Here is a 13,532-nt window from a genome sequence, read left to right on the forward strand (position 1 = left end):
TTACAAATGCTGCGAATTTAGCTAGGTTCGTGTTAAACACATCGATGTTTGGGAATAATCTATTACATGTGCTACAGCTTCTTCTTATAAATGCATTTTCAAAATTAATACCATGCTGTTGTTAACACCTGTAACTTGTACTTAGAATAATGAAGCAATTACGCATTAAAAACATGAGATACAAAATTATGCATACCTTGCATTTGGAATTAAGAAGCAATTATACACTAAAAGTACATACATGAGAAGATAAAAATAATTCAGTGTTATTGTAAAATCCATGACTTGTGCCTAAGATTATGAAGCATTTACAAATTAAAAGCACATATATGGGAATATAAAAAATAAACAACAAAAATAATATAGTGTTATTGTAAAATCCATAACTTGTGTCTAGGATTATAAAGCATTACATATTAAATGCACATACATAAGAAGATAAAATATAAACAATAAAAATGGTAATATTTTGGTGGCGCATTTAAGTGGAAGTTTTATATAATTTTGTTTAAATCTTCTGTTTTGAGGATTGCTTTGATTTGTGAACCCTCTGATTTCCTAACAAGGATTCTGCAGTTCCGGACCCAGACGAATCGATAGTGGTTCAGCTTGGCCGCTTCCTTCGTCAGGTGCAGCAGCCGTTTAGAAGCCGATGTCGCTGCTGATTAAATCCCGTTTTCCTCGAATTGATACCAAGAAATCATCCTTTCTATATCTTGCTTGCATCTTAATGATTATTGGTTTACATTCCCCTTTATTGGTTTCCTTAGGTGCCACCCGAGTGACGAAATCTATATCTATTTTCGGATCGATATCGAAACCTGTTTTTTTGGCTAGATTGGATACAATGAAAATTAAATTCTCGCCCTTCTTTTCTGGAATGCCGACCAGCTCAATATTGGAGCGGCGCGCCCACTGGTCGCTCTGTTCCATGTCATCCTGAATATTGGCGATACAGACCTTCGGCGAATCAACTTCATTTTTCAGTAGGTCGACCAGCTTCATCTTGTCCTCAACTACTTTTCCACTGAAGTCAATGGAGAGTTTTATCTCGCTGACAGATCCCGCAGTTCCTTGACGGCGGCAGGCAAGTAGGAGAGCGCGGCCAGCTGGTGGTTGATCTTTATAAGTTGCTCCATTACGCAGCTGGATGAGTCTCCCGCGGAAGGGTTCGATCTTGTTTGGCGATTAGTGGCCATTTTAATGTATATTGGCAACGTACGAGTATAGTTAAATATTTAGAAAAATTAATAAATAAAAGTTGTACTTTTTTTATTGAGTTGAGCGGGATTTGAGCTGAGGTTCATAGAAACTTGGTGTAGATAAGGCGGACGCGTTAACCACTAGACCAAAAGCCGCTTCTGTTCTTCCGTGAGATGATTATTATATTAATAGTCTAAGTACTTTTATTTTGTGTATTTGTTTAGAATTATGTTGAAAAAAAAACAAAGTTTTTAGAATAAGGTGGGTTTTGAACTCGGTTGCTTCAACTTCTTTGCTCTCCTTAAAAAAACTGAACTGCACTGGACGACAATACGTAGATGAGCAGGGTTTCGGATTCGTCCATATGGTATCATCGCCAGCTATCAACTTTAAGACCTTTGGGTAAGATGATCGATACTCAACGTCTTATTTACCTACAATTTCAGAACAAGTTATGCTAAAAGAGAAGGCCTATTTCATATAAAATGTAATGCAAGGGGGACTTAATTAAAAGAAATAGATGTAGAGATAATAAATTGATGGATTTATCATAAGTAAATATTTTGAATGTAGAACGTCTTAACCTTCCCATTGCTAACAGGGATAGTAAAAATCACTAAATTCCTCAATGTATACTTTTAAATAGAGACCTTATGGGTCAATCCGCACCAAATCATCCAGAAAATTTTGGATTTGTCACCCACCATTTCAGATTTTGATGAAACTTTAAATTTTTAATCCTTCCATATAGATAAGAAAATATACCAAATTTTACCTTCCTACCTCAACTCGTTTTTTTTTTTATGGGCAGTTGAAGTTTGGGAAAAATAAGCGTTTTTACATATTCCGAGCACTCCGGAAGAGCTTGTACCTTCAATGAAAAAAAATTGTATCTTTGTCATTTATAGTGCAAATGCAATGAAAATTTTCAATATTATCAAGAAAACTATGCTGATTGCAGAAAAAAATAAATAAACCCTTTACATTTATCTACTTGACTTTAAAAAATTACCAAAAGTAATTTTTTAAGTAATTTTTGGGACGGAAAAGGTACTTTACAAAAAAGCAATATCTCGGGAAGGTACAGTGTTAATGAAGTAATTTTTTTTTTATTCATATCTACAAATAGCATAGAATCACATACAAAAATAAAATTCATGGCATTTTACTTGCTTCAATAAATAAAATCCATTTTAAACTTTTTTCACACTTTTTGTAATTTTTTTTTTATTCTTATCTACAATAAACATAGTACAACCTAAAAAAATAAAACGGTAATTATTTACCTACGACTACCGTTTGAGAAAATATTCCGTACATGTTAGGTTAGGTTGGATTAGGTAGAATTAAATCACAAACCAGTCTATACAAACCTAGCGTAGCCCACAAACTACTTGAAAACTGGGATATAACTCTAAAGGGGACGCGAGCAGGCGTTATTAAAGGGGCAATTTTTTGTAGTAGTAAAAACGGTAGTCGTAGGTAAATATTTACCAATAAAACTCCTGGTATTTTGTGTGCTTCACAGTGTAGAAACGTTTTTAAAATGAGAAATCTTAATCATACAGAATTGTTCCAAGTTTTTTAAAATCTAGATACTGTATTTGCAAATAAAAAAAGTCAAACTTATTCGGTCCTTTACAACATGCTGGTAAGCTTGCAATGTAAGCTTAAGGCACCAACAAAATAATGTACCTTGTTCCTTACCCTGAATGCATACACCATAGCAATATTTTATAACAAGATCAACTTTTTAACTCTTTTCAATACAAAGTTAACTCTTTAAAAAACAAATACAATAAAAATAAAACAGGCAATGTAGGATTAGGTTAAATGAAAGTACATTACAATAATATTGTTTACAAATAAATGTTCAAGTTCATTTTTTACTTTTATTCTTGATCTGACCCATAAGATGGTTGAACTTTTGATCAGCATGATGAACGTCTTTTTCAAGAAAGTAGTAAGCTCTTCCTGAACCTTTTGTTGTGGGAGGGTCAACGATATTAAAAATATTTTGTAGTGGAACAAAACAAATATCTTCTTTTTGATGTGGCCAGTAAAAGGATGGAGCTGGGCCAAAAGGATGCATAAACTTGATTGATACATCACACTCGTCTTCATCTTTGGAAACCACAAGTCCAAAAAACCAATGGTTGTCATATACGCAAGCTACATAAGAGTTTGTACAAATTTGTACCATACTTAGTTGCTCAGAGCGATTTCGTTCCCCACTGAAGTTAAAAATCAAAGCATAATCTGAATCCGAACTTATCCTTTTTGTGCCAACTTCATTTTCAGACAGAGGAACAGGGGAGTATAACTCCCGCATGACCTTGTAACCCTGATGGGAGGAGTTATTCAATACCCAAATTCTTATAGACAAAGCTGTTGTGGCTGAAAGCTCAGATCTCATTGGCTTAGAGCAAAAATTGTAGTTTGATCTCTCGCTCTCTACAATAGCGACTTGTGTAACAGAAAGAGAAGCTAAGCATGCTTTATGCTCCGATAAAAATTAACGGTAATTTCCAAGACGCCATTTCGTAAGTTGAAAAGTCAGTTGATGTTTTTACGTAAATATTTTGAATTTTCTTTCACCCATCTAAAAATAATGTTACGTGCTAGAATTCTTCAAGGTGATAAATTAATGCCGTGTTGTGTTAAAGTGTGTTATCCGGTCTATTGAAAGAAGGACCCGAACCCGTTGTAAAATACAGGTACTAACCTCTCGTTCTTTGATACAATGTTCCCTGATTTCTGAATGTACTTCATTGGCTAATAATTTAATTAATTTTCCTTTTCAGACCTATCCGTATTCCGACGCGATACAATACCACGTATTAGGATGCTAAAACTGCTAAAAAAAAGCCACGATTACATCATACAAGGTCATTTAAACCTCTCCAGAATTGCATCATGTAAGTATTCAGATTTAACCAGCATTTTCCATGATGTTTGCCGACGACAGAGCTGTGGAAATTATATGAAACCCTTGCAGGAGAATTTGAATAACTTCTAGTGCTGTGGCAATAATAATGAACACTTAAATTTGTTGAATATGTATTTTGTGTATATATTATTGTATTTTTGTGCAAAGTCAAATTAAATCCTATTAAGTTGTTGCAGTAAGACTGGGTTCGATTCCTAGTTGAGACCGTTACTTTTTATTTTTCTGTGTCTTGTTCTGTTTCATGTTTTGTTTAGATATATTAGTTTTATCTTCTACTTCAATGATAAATCAATGCTCAATACATCGGTTGTACTGACCCTGTTTTGTATTACTGTCCATTGTCTTTTTGAAAATAAAAAGTATTTTTATGTGTGCATAGCTGTGGGTTTTTTTTATTTTCCTTTTCCTGCATTCCAATATTTTTACTTTTAAAATATAATTTTTGTGGGCTATTGAATGAACGATGTTCGCTGGGTGTAGTTATATTGTTTATGGTTACACTTTTTTTAAATGGCCTTGAGTTTTATTTATGGTCCACGATATATTTACCTGTCTGGACCAAACGACCGTTTTATCTGTGGTCGTCTGTGGTTAAGGGGGTGACAAAATGGCGCCATACAAAAAGCCCGAAGATATCGATCTAGAGTGGTTTATTTATGCAGAGGAACAAAGCAGTGGAAACCTCGAGTGCCTGGTATTGTTTTAGCTTGTGAAAAACGCTGCTGTAATTGTTGCCTGCAAGTGAATAAGCTTTCTTTTCTCAGCAAGTAAAAATATATATTTTCTACTCTCGACCATACTCTCGACTGACAAAACTTAAAAGTTTTGTCTACAGTTGTGATAGTGTTGCCAGGGCCAAGTTGCAAACTTTCTCTAGTTAGAAGACGTTTTACTGTTCCACCTAATGTATAGTTTGTTATTTTTCATATTCCTATAAAAAACAATACATAGTCTAAAATAAAAATAATTAAACGAAATTGATAGATAAAAACAAAAAAATATATATACCACGGCATCATTCCTTGCCGCAAATAATATTTTGTTGCGCGTTGGAACCATACACACATGTCAGTGTCATCTTACACACTCTCGCTATTTGGTAATAACCAAAGCTGCATGAGGGGGTTCATATACGCGGTGAGTCACTACCAACTTTGAATAATTTGCTATCCAGTAAATTTGTTTTGTTCTAGTAGTTTTATATGTCCGTGATAAATACGAAACAACAAAAAAAACAATTTTCGGAAACGTAAGTTTCGAATGTAAAAATTATTCGGTTGTGCCATGCCATCACTACGACTCGTCTTCTGGTCACTTTTTTTCTATGGTTGTTATCAGTTATGGCGGGAAAGACATGAACTGTCAGAAAGTATTTTTGTTGTTTTTCTGTCTGTTTCATTTTAGAGTTCTTAGTCATTTTTAACAACTCTTCCACTTAAGACAGAGTTATTATTTGGTTTTAGTCTGATTTATTTTTGGGTTCATTCCGTGGATATTAATGTAAACAACCATGACTTTCGATTCAAATCTACTTCCCGATCTCCTACCAATTTACTACAATCGCTTCTTCCCGAATAACATATTCTGCCGCTGGCTTAGTTGTGGAAATTCTCCTCATCCACTTTCGCACCGGGAACTTTCATTCACACTAGCGGACGATGTTTATATTCGATATCTCTCCATCTCAAACCAAAAGGAATTGATCGCTCTATTTCAGAAGAAATGTCCCTACAAAATAGATATTGGCGGAGTTTATGACAGCAAGTGAGTACCTAATATTATTTTTCAATTTACATCATGTTAACGATTGACAATTGTTAATTGGTCGTTTACAGAGGCAGTTGAAGCAATTAATGGTACACTTTTCGAATTCCGCTGCATGCAAAGGCTCTTTAAAAAAACAACACTTGATTTAAATTTAAATAATATCTAATCGAGACAAATGTTTAAGTCGGGGTTCAAGTAGATATACACAAAAGAGGTTTTTAGGGTTTAGTTTAATAATTTATTTATGTTTCTATCTTCCAGACTACATATTAATTTCTCCTTATCTTTTTGTGCATAATCATTGAATTTCCTAACCTTCAAACTTAACTTTGATTGAGAAAAATGGAACTTTAATGCACCTTTTGCCATCTCCCACCACATAAATAGTTATTTCTTGTAGTAATTAAGTTAACCAAGTGCTATTTATATATTTATTGCGTATTAAACGTGCTGCGGAATTCGACAAGTTTATCCAATTGACAATCGAGATTCCCATTGACGTGGGGAATGATTGACGCAATTGGAGCAGTCCGTTCCGACTGTGCGCCAACTTGCCAAGGCGCTGATAATACCTAACACAGCGCCCTTGAGATTATTACTAGCACCAGGCGCCGTTTGGCTCATGGCCAGCCCTGATGATGTGTATTTTAACTGACACAGCAGTTGGATCATTCATAGCGATTGACAATCTTCATATAGAACCCTTTGGAATTCAGTTTCATCGCGGAACGAGATTTGTTTTACTTATTATATCGCGATTGTCCAGAGTTATGGAAAGAAAAATCCGAAGATCATTGTATTCGCTCACTGTAGTTCATCTTTCCGCAGACATCCACGAAGCAACTGGGGCGAAAGTATTGATGGGTCAATTGAAGTTCCGTCTATCGAACTTTAATGCTCATTGACAATTGTGATTGATCGTCTCCTACAAAGCCCATTTGAAATACAATCTGTTTAGGTTTAAATCATGTCTTATTATTGTAACTAGATATATAAATTGTAATATTACTTCCAGGCCATCGATGAGCAAGCACAGTTCCGTGGTGCTAGCAAGAGAGCTGGTGTTTGACATAGATCTGACGGACTACGACGATATACGCACATGTTGCCAGGGAGCCGATGTCTGTGAGAAGTGTTGGAAGTTCATGGTGGTAGCCTGCCAGGTTCTAGAAGCTTCTCTTAAAGGTAAACCAATCAAGTTAGATACAGCTGTAACATTGTGACTGACTACGACGATATACGCACATGTTGCCAGGGAGCCAATGTCTGTGAGAAGTGTTGGAAGTTCATGATGGTAGCCTGCCAGGTTCTAGAAGCTTCTCTTAAAGGTAAACCAATCAAGTTAGACACAGCTGTAACATTATGAGCAAGTCAGTTTGAATTAAAATGAAAAAGTTTTACCTTACAATAAAACTTATATTATGTACTTAGCTTTATTTAAAACCTATAAAGTGAGATAAACATTACCATTTTGCAGCCAAATCGACGTTTCTTACCAAGTTCGTGTGTAATTCTTAGTTTAAATCTCCCGCCAATGTCACCTGCTAGTTCCTAATGCATCCTTCAGGACAGCTGTAACATTATGAGCAAGTCAGTTTGAATTAAAATTGATATTTTTTTACAAAAAATTTCTCATGATTATATTATACACAGAAAATCTGTACAAAATCTTTTTTTTTCTTGTGATAGTATAGGTAAATCATTTTAAAGAAACCTTTACTTATGGATGGATCAAAAAAATAATATTTATTTATTCAAACGCCATAAAATGGTTTTTACAATACAATGATAATCGAGTTACAAGCATACAGTGGTAAACAGGATAATAATAGCAATAAATTAAAGCACAATTCATGTGTACACAAAAACGATATTGCAAGTGATTAATTTATATTAATTATCCCACCAATCTTCAAATTTTCATTTAACCTCTCAGACAAAAACATTTATTTACTATGTGTTCCTTTGAGAACTGTCAAAATGTGATAATTTTTGTGTTATTTACGAGTTTTGCTAAAAGCTTCATAACTCACGTTTTGGGAAACATAGCCTCATTCTAAAAAATGTTTTGGAAAGATTATGAAAACCATTATCGCATTGTGTTGTTATACGTAAATATTTCCGTTTCTAAATATACATTTTATGAAAACGTCAAAAATATGTAAAAATCGCTTACCATTATTTCAAAGCCGTGAAAAATGTACTTTTTTCTGAGTATCATAAAGAAATAACACTTTATATATTGAAGAAATATAATTAAAAACTATTAGTCACCTCAAAATATTAACCGTCCAAACTAAAATATTTTTAATAAATTATTTAGAAACGCAATAAATTATGAACGAACAAGATGACAGATTCAATCGGCTTAGATAATGCACTTCTACGTTCCATAGATATTCTTGAATACAGACGCGTAGCGTTATTCATTATCGATGCTCTGTTTTTTAAATCATGGCAATCCGTATACTAGTGATGAAAATAAATCGATTTTTGTAAAATCTCGCGCGTTTACGTGAAAAGACGTTCTAATGTCTTGACCGCTATTATCATATTTACGTCTTTTGACGTTCTAATGTTCTGAGTGGTTAAAATGCTTTTTTTTTTGGAATACCTTAATGAGTAAAACCTCAATTCGTAATATTTAATTATTGAAGACAATATTAACGATTCCTAAACTGATTAATTATTTTTCTGTTTCAAATATTTATTTAGGATTCGCTAATATTGTCTTCATAATTAAGCATTATTTTTTTCTTTCACTATTTTATTCATTCTACACTTTGTGAATTGAAAAATTTGTGCAAATTTTTATATTCCTAAAATCATTTTTTTAATCGATTTTAATTTCAATCATAAATTGTCACCACAAATAAAAAAATTGTGGAAAATATTGCCATCTTGCAATAAGCCCACCTTTATACTACTACTAGCTGTACCCTGCCACGTGTTGCTGTGACTCAGTCTGTAATAGCGCGTTTTGCTTTTACGTCCAACAGATGGCACTGTTTTTTTACCTGTCACAGGTGACATCATATAATATAAATATATAAAAACACATGCGTAATCAAATGCAACGTTGTGTCAAAATTTCATAGCAATCGGTGAAGAACAAGTTTTCAAGTTTCCCACCATAGAAAAACTTCACAAATGTAAATATCTATCGTATCTATCATAAAAGGCAACTGAAATTCTGGGCCTATTTTATAAAATGTGTAACTAATCTGTTGTACGTGGACGTCACAGCAATTGGGTTGCGAGCGGCCTTGCCCCATAAGCGGACATCACATTAGTTGTCTTGCAAACACGAGTCAATGAAAAGTGCAAGGGTACAGGGGCACCTAGAGTTAAATAAATAAATCATGTATTTACTTAGTTATACTCTAGAATAATAATGATACACCCAACTCTGGTAAAATATTGGCAATGCTGGCCGCTAGAGGCGCCATGGTAGCATGTTGACATTGCTTCCAGATAATGGCGGCAAATTGTCACTGCTATCTCAGGAGACACGCAGTTGTTGGGAGTGGAAAACACCAATTGATACAGGAAATATAAAGATACTCCAACTCATGTCCAATGTCCCACTCTGTTGGGAACAAGGCTCAGATTCCTGGGAAGACACATTGTAAAACCACAAGACAATAGCCACATATCCGATGACAACCCTGGTGAACTTTATCAAATGGACTCGGTTACTGTTAAAGGAATGAGTTGAAATGAGAGATAGCACAATGGGCCTTAGCCTAAGTGCTCATGGGAACTATATGTTAACCGTCTCCTCTATCAATTAAAATAGTTATGATAAATGTCTATAATGTGCCTTTCCAGAGGACTTTGGCTTCAGCAGTGTGTTGTGGGTGTACTCGGGGCGCAGGGGTGTCCATTGCTGGGTGTCTAGCTATGACGCCCGTTGCCTGACGTCGGCGGAAAGGTCGGCCCTGACTGACTACCTCAGCCTTCTCTCGGGTGGGGACCTGCAGGCCAAGAAGGTTCATCTCAACTCGGATAATATTCATTCTAGTATTAAGTGAGTACCACAATTGAATTGAACACTGTCCCAACACGGGAACACACTCACTAAGATATAACAAAAGCCTTTGTTCAAAATGTTACCCACATAAATAAAGACAAATTTACAGAATAAAACATGATATGTTCCCAAAGAAGTTTTTTTTGGTTCCCTACAAAACTAAAAATTCCTTAGAACCAACATACTTTTCCGCATAAGAATTTTTTGCAGAACCGTCTTCAAAAATAGCAAATCTATCATGATTTTCTATTTTATTAAATGGTGATGCCTGTGGGAAGACTCACTGGGTTAACCACTTAATAGTCGGTGTTTTTTAACAAAAATGAAACTAAAAACATCAGGTTATCTTATTTTTTATAAAGAGTTAACATAATTTAAAATTGACCAGTTCCAAAAAAAAAAACAAAACAGAAGCAATAAAAAATGTAAAAAAAGACTAACTAAAATACAAAATAAAAACAATAAAAAAATCTGGCGAGCGCAGTTCGTTTGTTTATCTTGTATAACGCAAACAAGTCAAAAGACGCGAGCAGTGTTCGGGTTGTCGCGGTACGATACACACGCCGTCCGCGAACACCGCTCGTTCAAAAGCATTAAGTGGTTAATTAACTGCCTCACAGGAAATGTGGATATTTTCCACATGTCCTACAGTGAATTCAAGCACAAAGTATTATTTAATCTGTACGTACGTGTAACCCTTTTTCCCCACTTATATGTTTATTATGCCAAATAATTCTTTAATCACTTTTGCAATGCAGTGGTTTGTATACTGTTTTTGCAAAATAAATAAATATGAACGAGGTTTAGGCCAAATTATAGCAAAACGGTTGCATATTTTGGTTGGAAATAACTGCTGTTTGTACTCTTGTAATAATTTTTAACAAATCTCTACTATCTATTAAGAATCTCTACACTCTTTCTATCAAACACCCAGAACACTGGCTCAATGACCATTACCGTAATACTTATATCATTTATTTATTTCTATTTCCAGACGAGCGGTAAAAATTTGCAGCGGCCTATTTGATGAGATCCTTAGTGACCAGCAGTTTATATCCACACCAGAAGGAGTTGCCAAGTTCCTGCGCCTCATCCCGGATGATAGCCTGGCCAGTCAAGTCCAGAAGGCCTTTGAAGGGCTTCCTGCAGACTCAGGAGTACGATGGAAAACCTTCCAACAAGTTTATATTGCCTTCTGGAAAGAGGTAAATTATACTTCAAACCAGAATTTTATCGTTAATTTTAAAATGCAGTTATTAATTTTTAAGTCCGCTGTCGGTGCGACAAATTCGCATTTTACCGTATAGGCCTCCTTCCCGTCTATCATACATTATTTTGTATTTCATTTCTGTTTTTCTTCCCGCTGACCTTTTCCCTTTTGGTCCAGTTTTTTTTTTTTTTTTACATTAACTCCACACAGGAGGCCCTAAAACAAAATAATGCCTTTGTCATCTTTTTCAGTGTTGAGCTGTGGGGAGGGTTTTTTTGATGAAATAAAGGAGTGAACAGTGGTCTTGGTAGGAGTGGTCTTTAAGAGACCCATTTGTGGGAGGGAGGAAACACAGATTCCGGAAAATCTTTCCAAAGCTGAGATATTGAACGTAGGATCGAGATTCAGAAACGATCCATTCTCATGTTAAAAAATGATAGGCGCGAGTTTGACATGTTTCCCGACGTTTGTCCAGGTCTTGCCAGTGGATGCGTCTACCCACCAGCTGCATGGCGGGCCTTATTGGGAGAGGCCGGTTGAGGGACACCCTTTCACCTCCCCAACTGGACTCTCACGACCCTTCGCCTTTCACCTTGTAGTGGCAGAGATGGATTCATGTGTCTGTCACTCCGGACTGACCTCCAGATTTCTACCCACCCCTCATACCTTTTTCCTTCCCAGAACGTCATTTCTTCCATTTCCTTAAAAGACCCTCCACATAGCATCCCCAAAGATGACACAGGCTCCGAGTGAAATTATTTTCCTGAGAACCTTCTGTGTGGAGCAGAATATATTTATGTATATATATATGTAATCTATTTCACAACTTTTCAGCATTCTGGAAACCGCAAGATAAAGCACCTGGTTGAAGAGATCCAGCTGCAGTGGTGCTACCCCCGCCTGGACGTCAACGTCACCAAGGGCTCCAACCATCTTCTGAAGGCCCCATTCAGCATCCACCCCAAGACGGGCCGAGTCTGCGTGGTGTTCCGGGCGGCCAACGTCGCCAAGTTCTCCACCGTCACCGTGCCGCAGATCGGAGACCTGATGGATGACCAGGCCCCCGATCATGTGCAGGCCAAGACTCTGATGCAGGAGTCGGTGGCTGCATTCCAAGATCATGTCTGGGCGCTGGAGAAAGAAGAAGCCAAGAGAAAACGGATGGCGGGTTAGATAAAAAATGCTCTGTATTTGTTTGTTATTATTTTTAACTAGCGTATTTCCCAGGCTTTACTCAGAGTTTTTCGAAATCTCATGCAGACAGTGACCTTCGTCTTGGTTCGAAGGTCAAGCGTGCAAATTTCATCAAGTTCTGAATAAAACTGTACATTTGATTCAAAATCAAATTCATGCCACTCGCCAGTCACAGACAACTCTTCTATATAAATAGATAACTTATTGGGTAAAACCTCAAATTGTAATATTTAATCATTTATAAAAATTGAATATTCATCCTAGAAAAGACAAAAGTTATCTGGTATTAAAATTTTAAAAACTAATGTATTTATCCAAGACACTGTCTAAATTGTAATTTAATTCAGGTAGAATCTTGCAATCATGTTTAAAGATACCAGCCAAATAATATGCATTAAGAAAATTATGATAATATTGGTTGTTCTTCAGTATCAAAGTATGATACTGTTAAAAATTACGGGAGTTGATATGGTTGAAGTAGCTTAGTGTTCAGAGCAATGTCCTGTCAAAGCAGAGGTCCTAGGTTCAATTCACAGATGTGACCAGATCTTTTTTGTCTTTTCTGTTTTGAGAGTGGTTAACATTGTCTTATTAATAATGTTAATCAATGACGTTACAATATATCTAGACTTGTTATTTTCTGACAAAATTAAGATAAAATGTGGGAAGTCAGAAACATTTTTCAAGTAAATTCTTAATTCAAACATTGTTCATGACATGCACGGACGTATATAAGGGGGGGGTCTTGGGGGTCCGGACCCCCCCCATTGCACCGCGCCGATTGTAGAATACGATAGTTTCTTAAGTCCGCCACAGTGCGGGGAGCGGGGGAATGGGCAGTGCCCCCGCCGCGGCGCGCCACCGCCGCCCGCGTTTCGGCCGCGCGCACCATACCAAGCTAGAATCTAGTTTAGTCTATTTTGTCTCTTCGCGTTGCGCAGTTGTCAGTTGTTTTAATAAAGAAAGAAGTGTCGCATTTAAAAAGTATGAAACGATCAAATCAGGTATCTCTTTTGAGTTTTTTTTCTAAGAAAGAGAGACCAAATCCCAATGAACTTTTATCAAAAGACAATGTGGAATCCTGTCATATTGAAGAAGTAGGAATAAATAGAGCGGGGCCATCCACAGATACTGATGACGATGAAGTGAAGAAAGGTAAGTCTCTTGTTTATTTT

At 36.0% G+C, this 13,532-nt stretch overlaps 1 protein-coding gene across 1 annotated transcript in view; it reads left to right on the top strand.

The window, feature by feature from the left end:
• Positions 1 to 5,501: 5,501 nt before the first annotated feature.
• Positions 5,502 to 13,532, top strand: part of LOC149421413 (uncharacterized) — a 28,302-nt gene continuing 20,271 nt past the window's right edge. Inside the window, exons 1-5 of the mRNA XM_089634705.1 lie at positions 5,502 to 5,917; positions 6,936 to 7,105; positions 9,752 to 9,950; positions 10,948 to 11,158; positions 11,998 to 12,331. Coding sequence (XP_089490831.1) covers positions 5,664 to 5,917; positions 6,936 to 7,105; positions 9,752 to 9,950; positions 10,948 to 11,158; positions 11,998 to 12,331 — 1,168 coding nt within the window. The 5' untranslated portion in view covers positions 5,502 to 5,663. The remainder of the gene's footprint in view (positions 5,918 to 6,935; positions 7,106 to 9,751; positions 9,951 to 10,947; positions 11,159 to 11,997; positions 12,332 to 13,532) is intronic.

The sequence above is a fragment of the Hesperophylax consimilis genome, chromosome 8 (genome assembly GCF_061612785.1).
Source record: "Hesperophylax consimilis isolate HC1 chromosome 8, BYU_Hcon_1.0, whole genome shotgun sequence".
NCBI classification, from domain to species: Eukaryota; Metazoa; Arthropoda; class Insecta; order Trichoptera; family Limnephilidae; genus Hesperophylax; species Hesperophylax consimilis.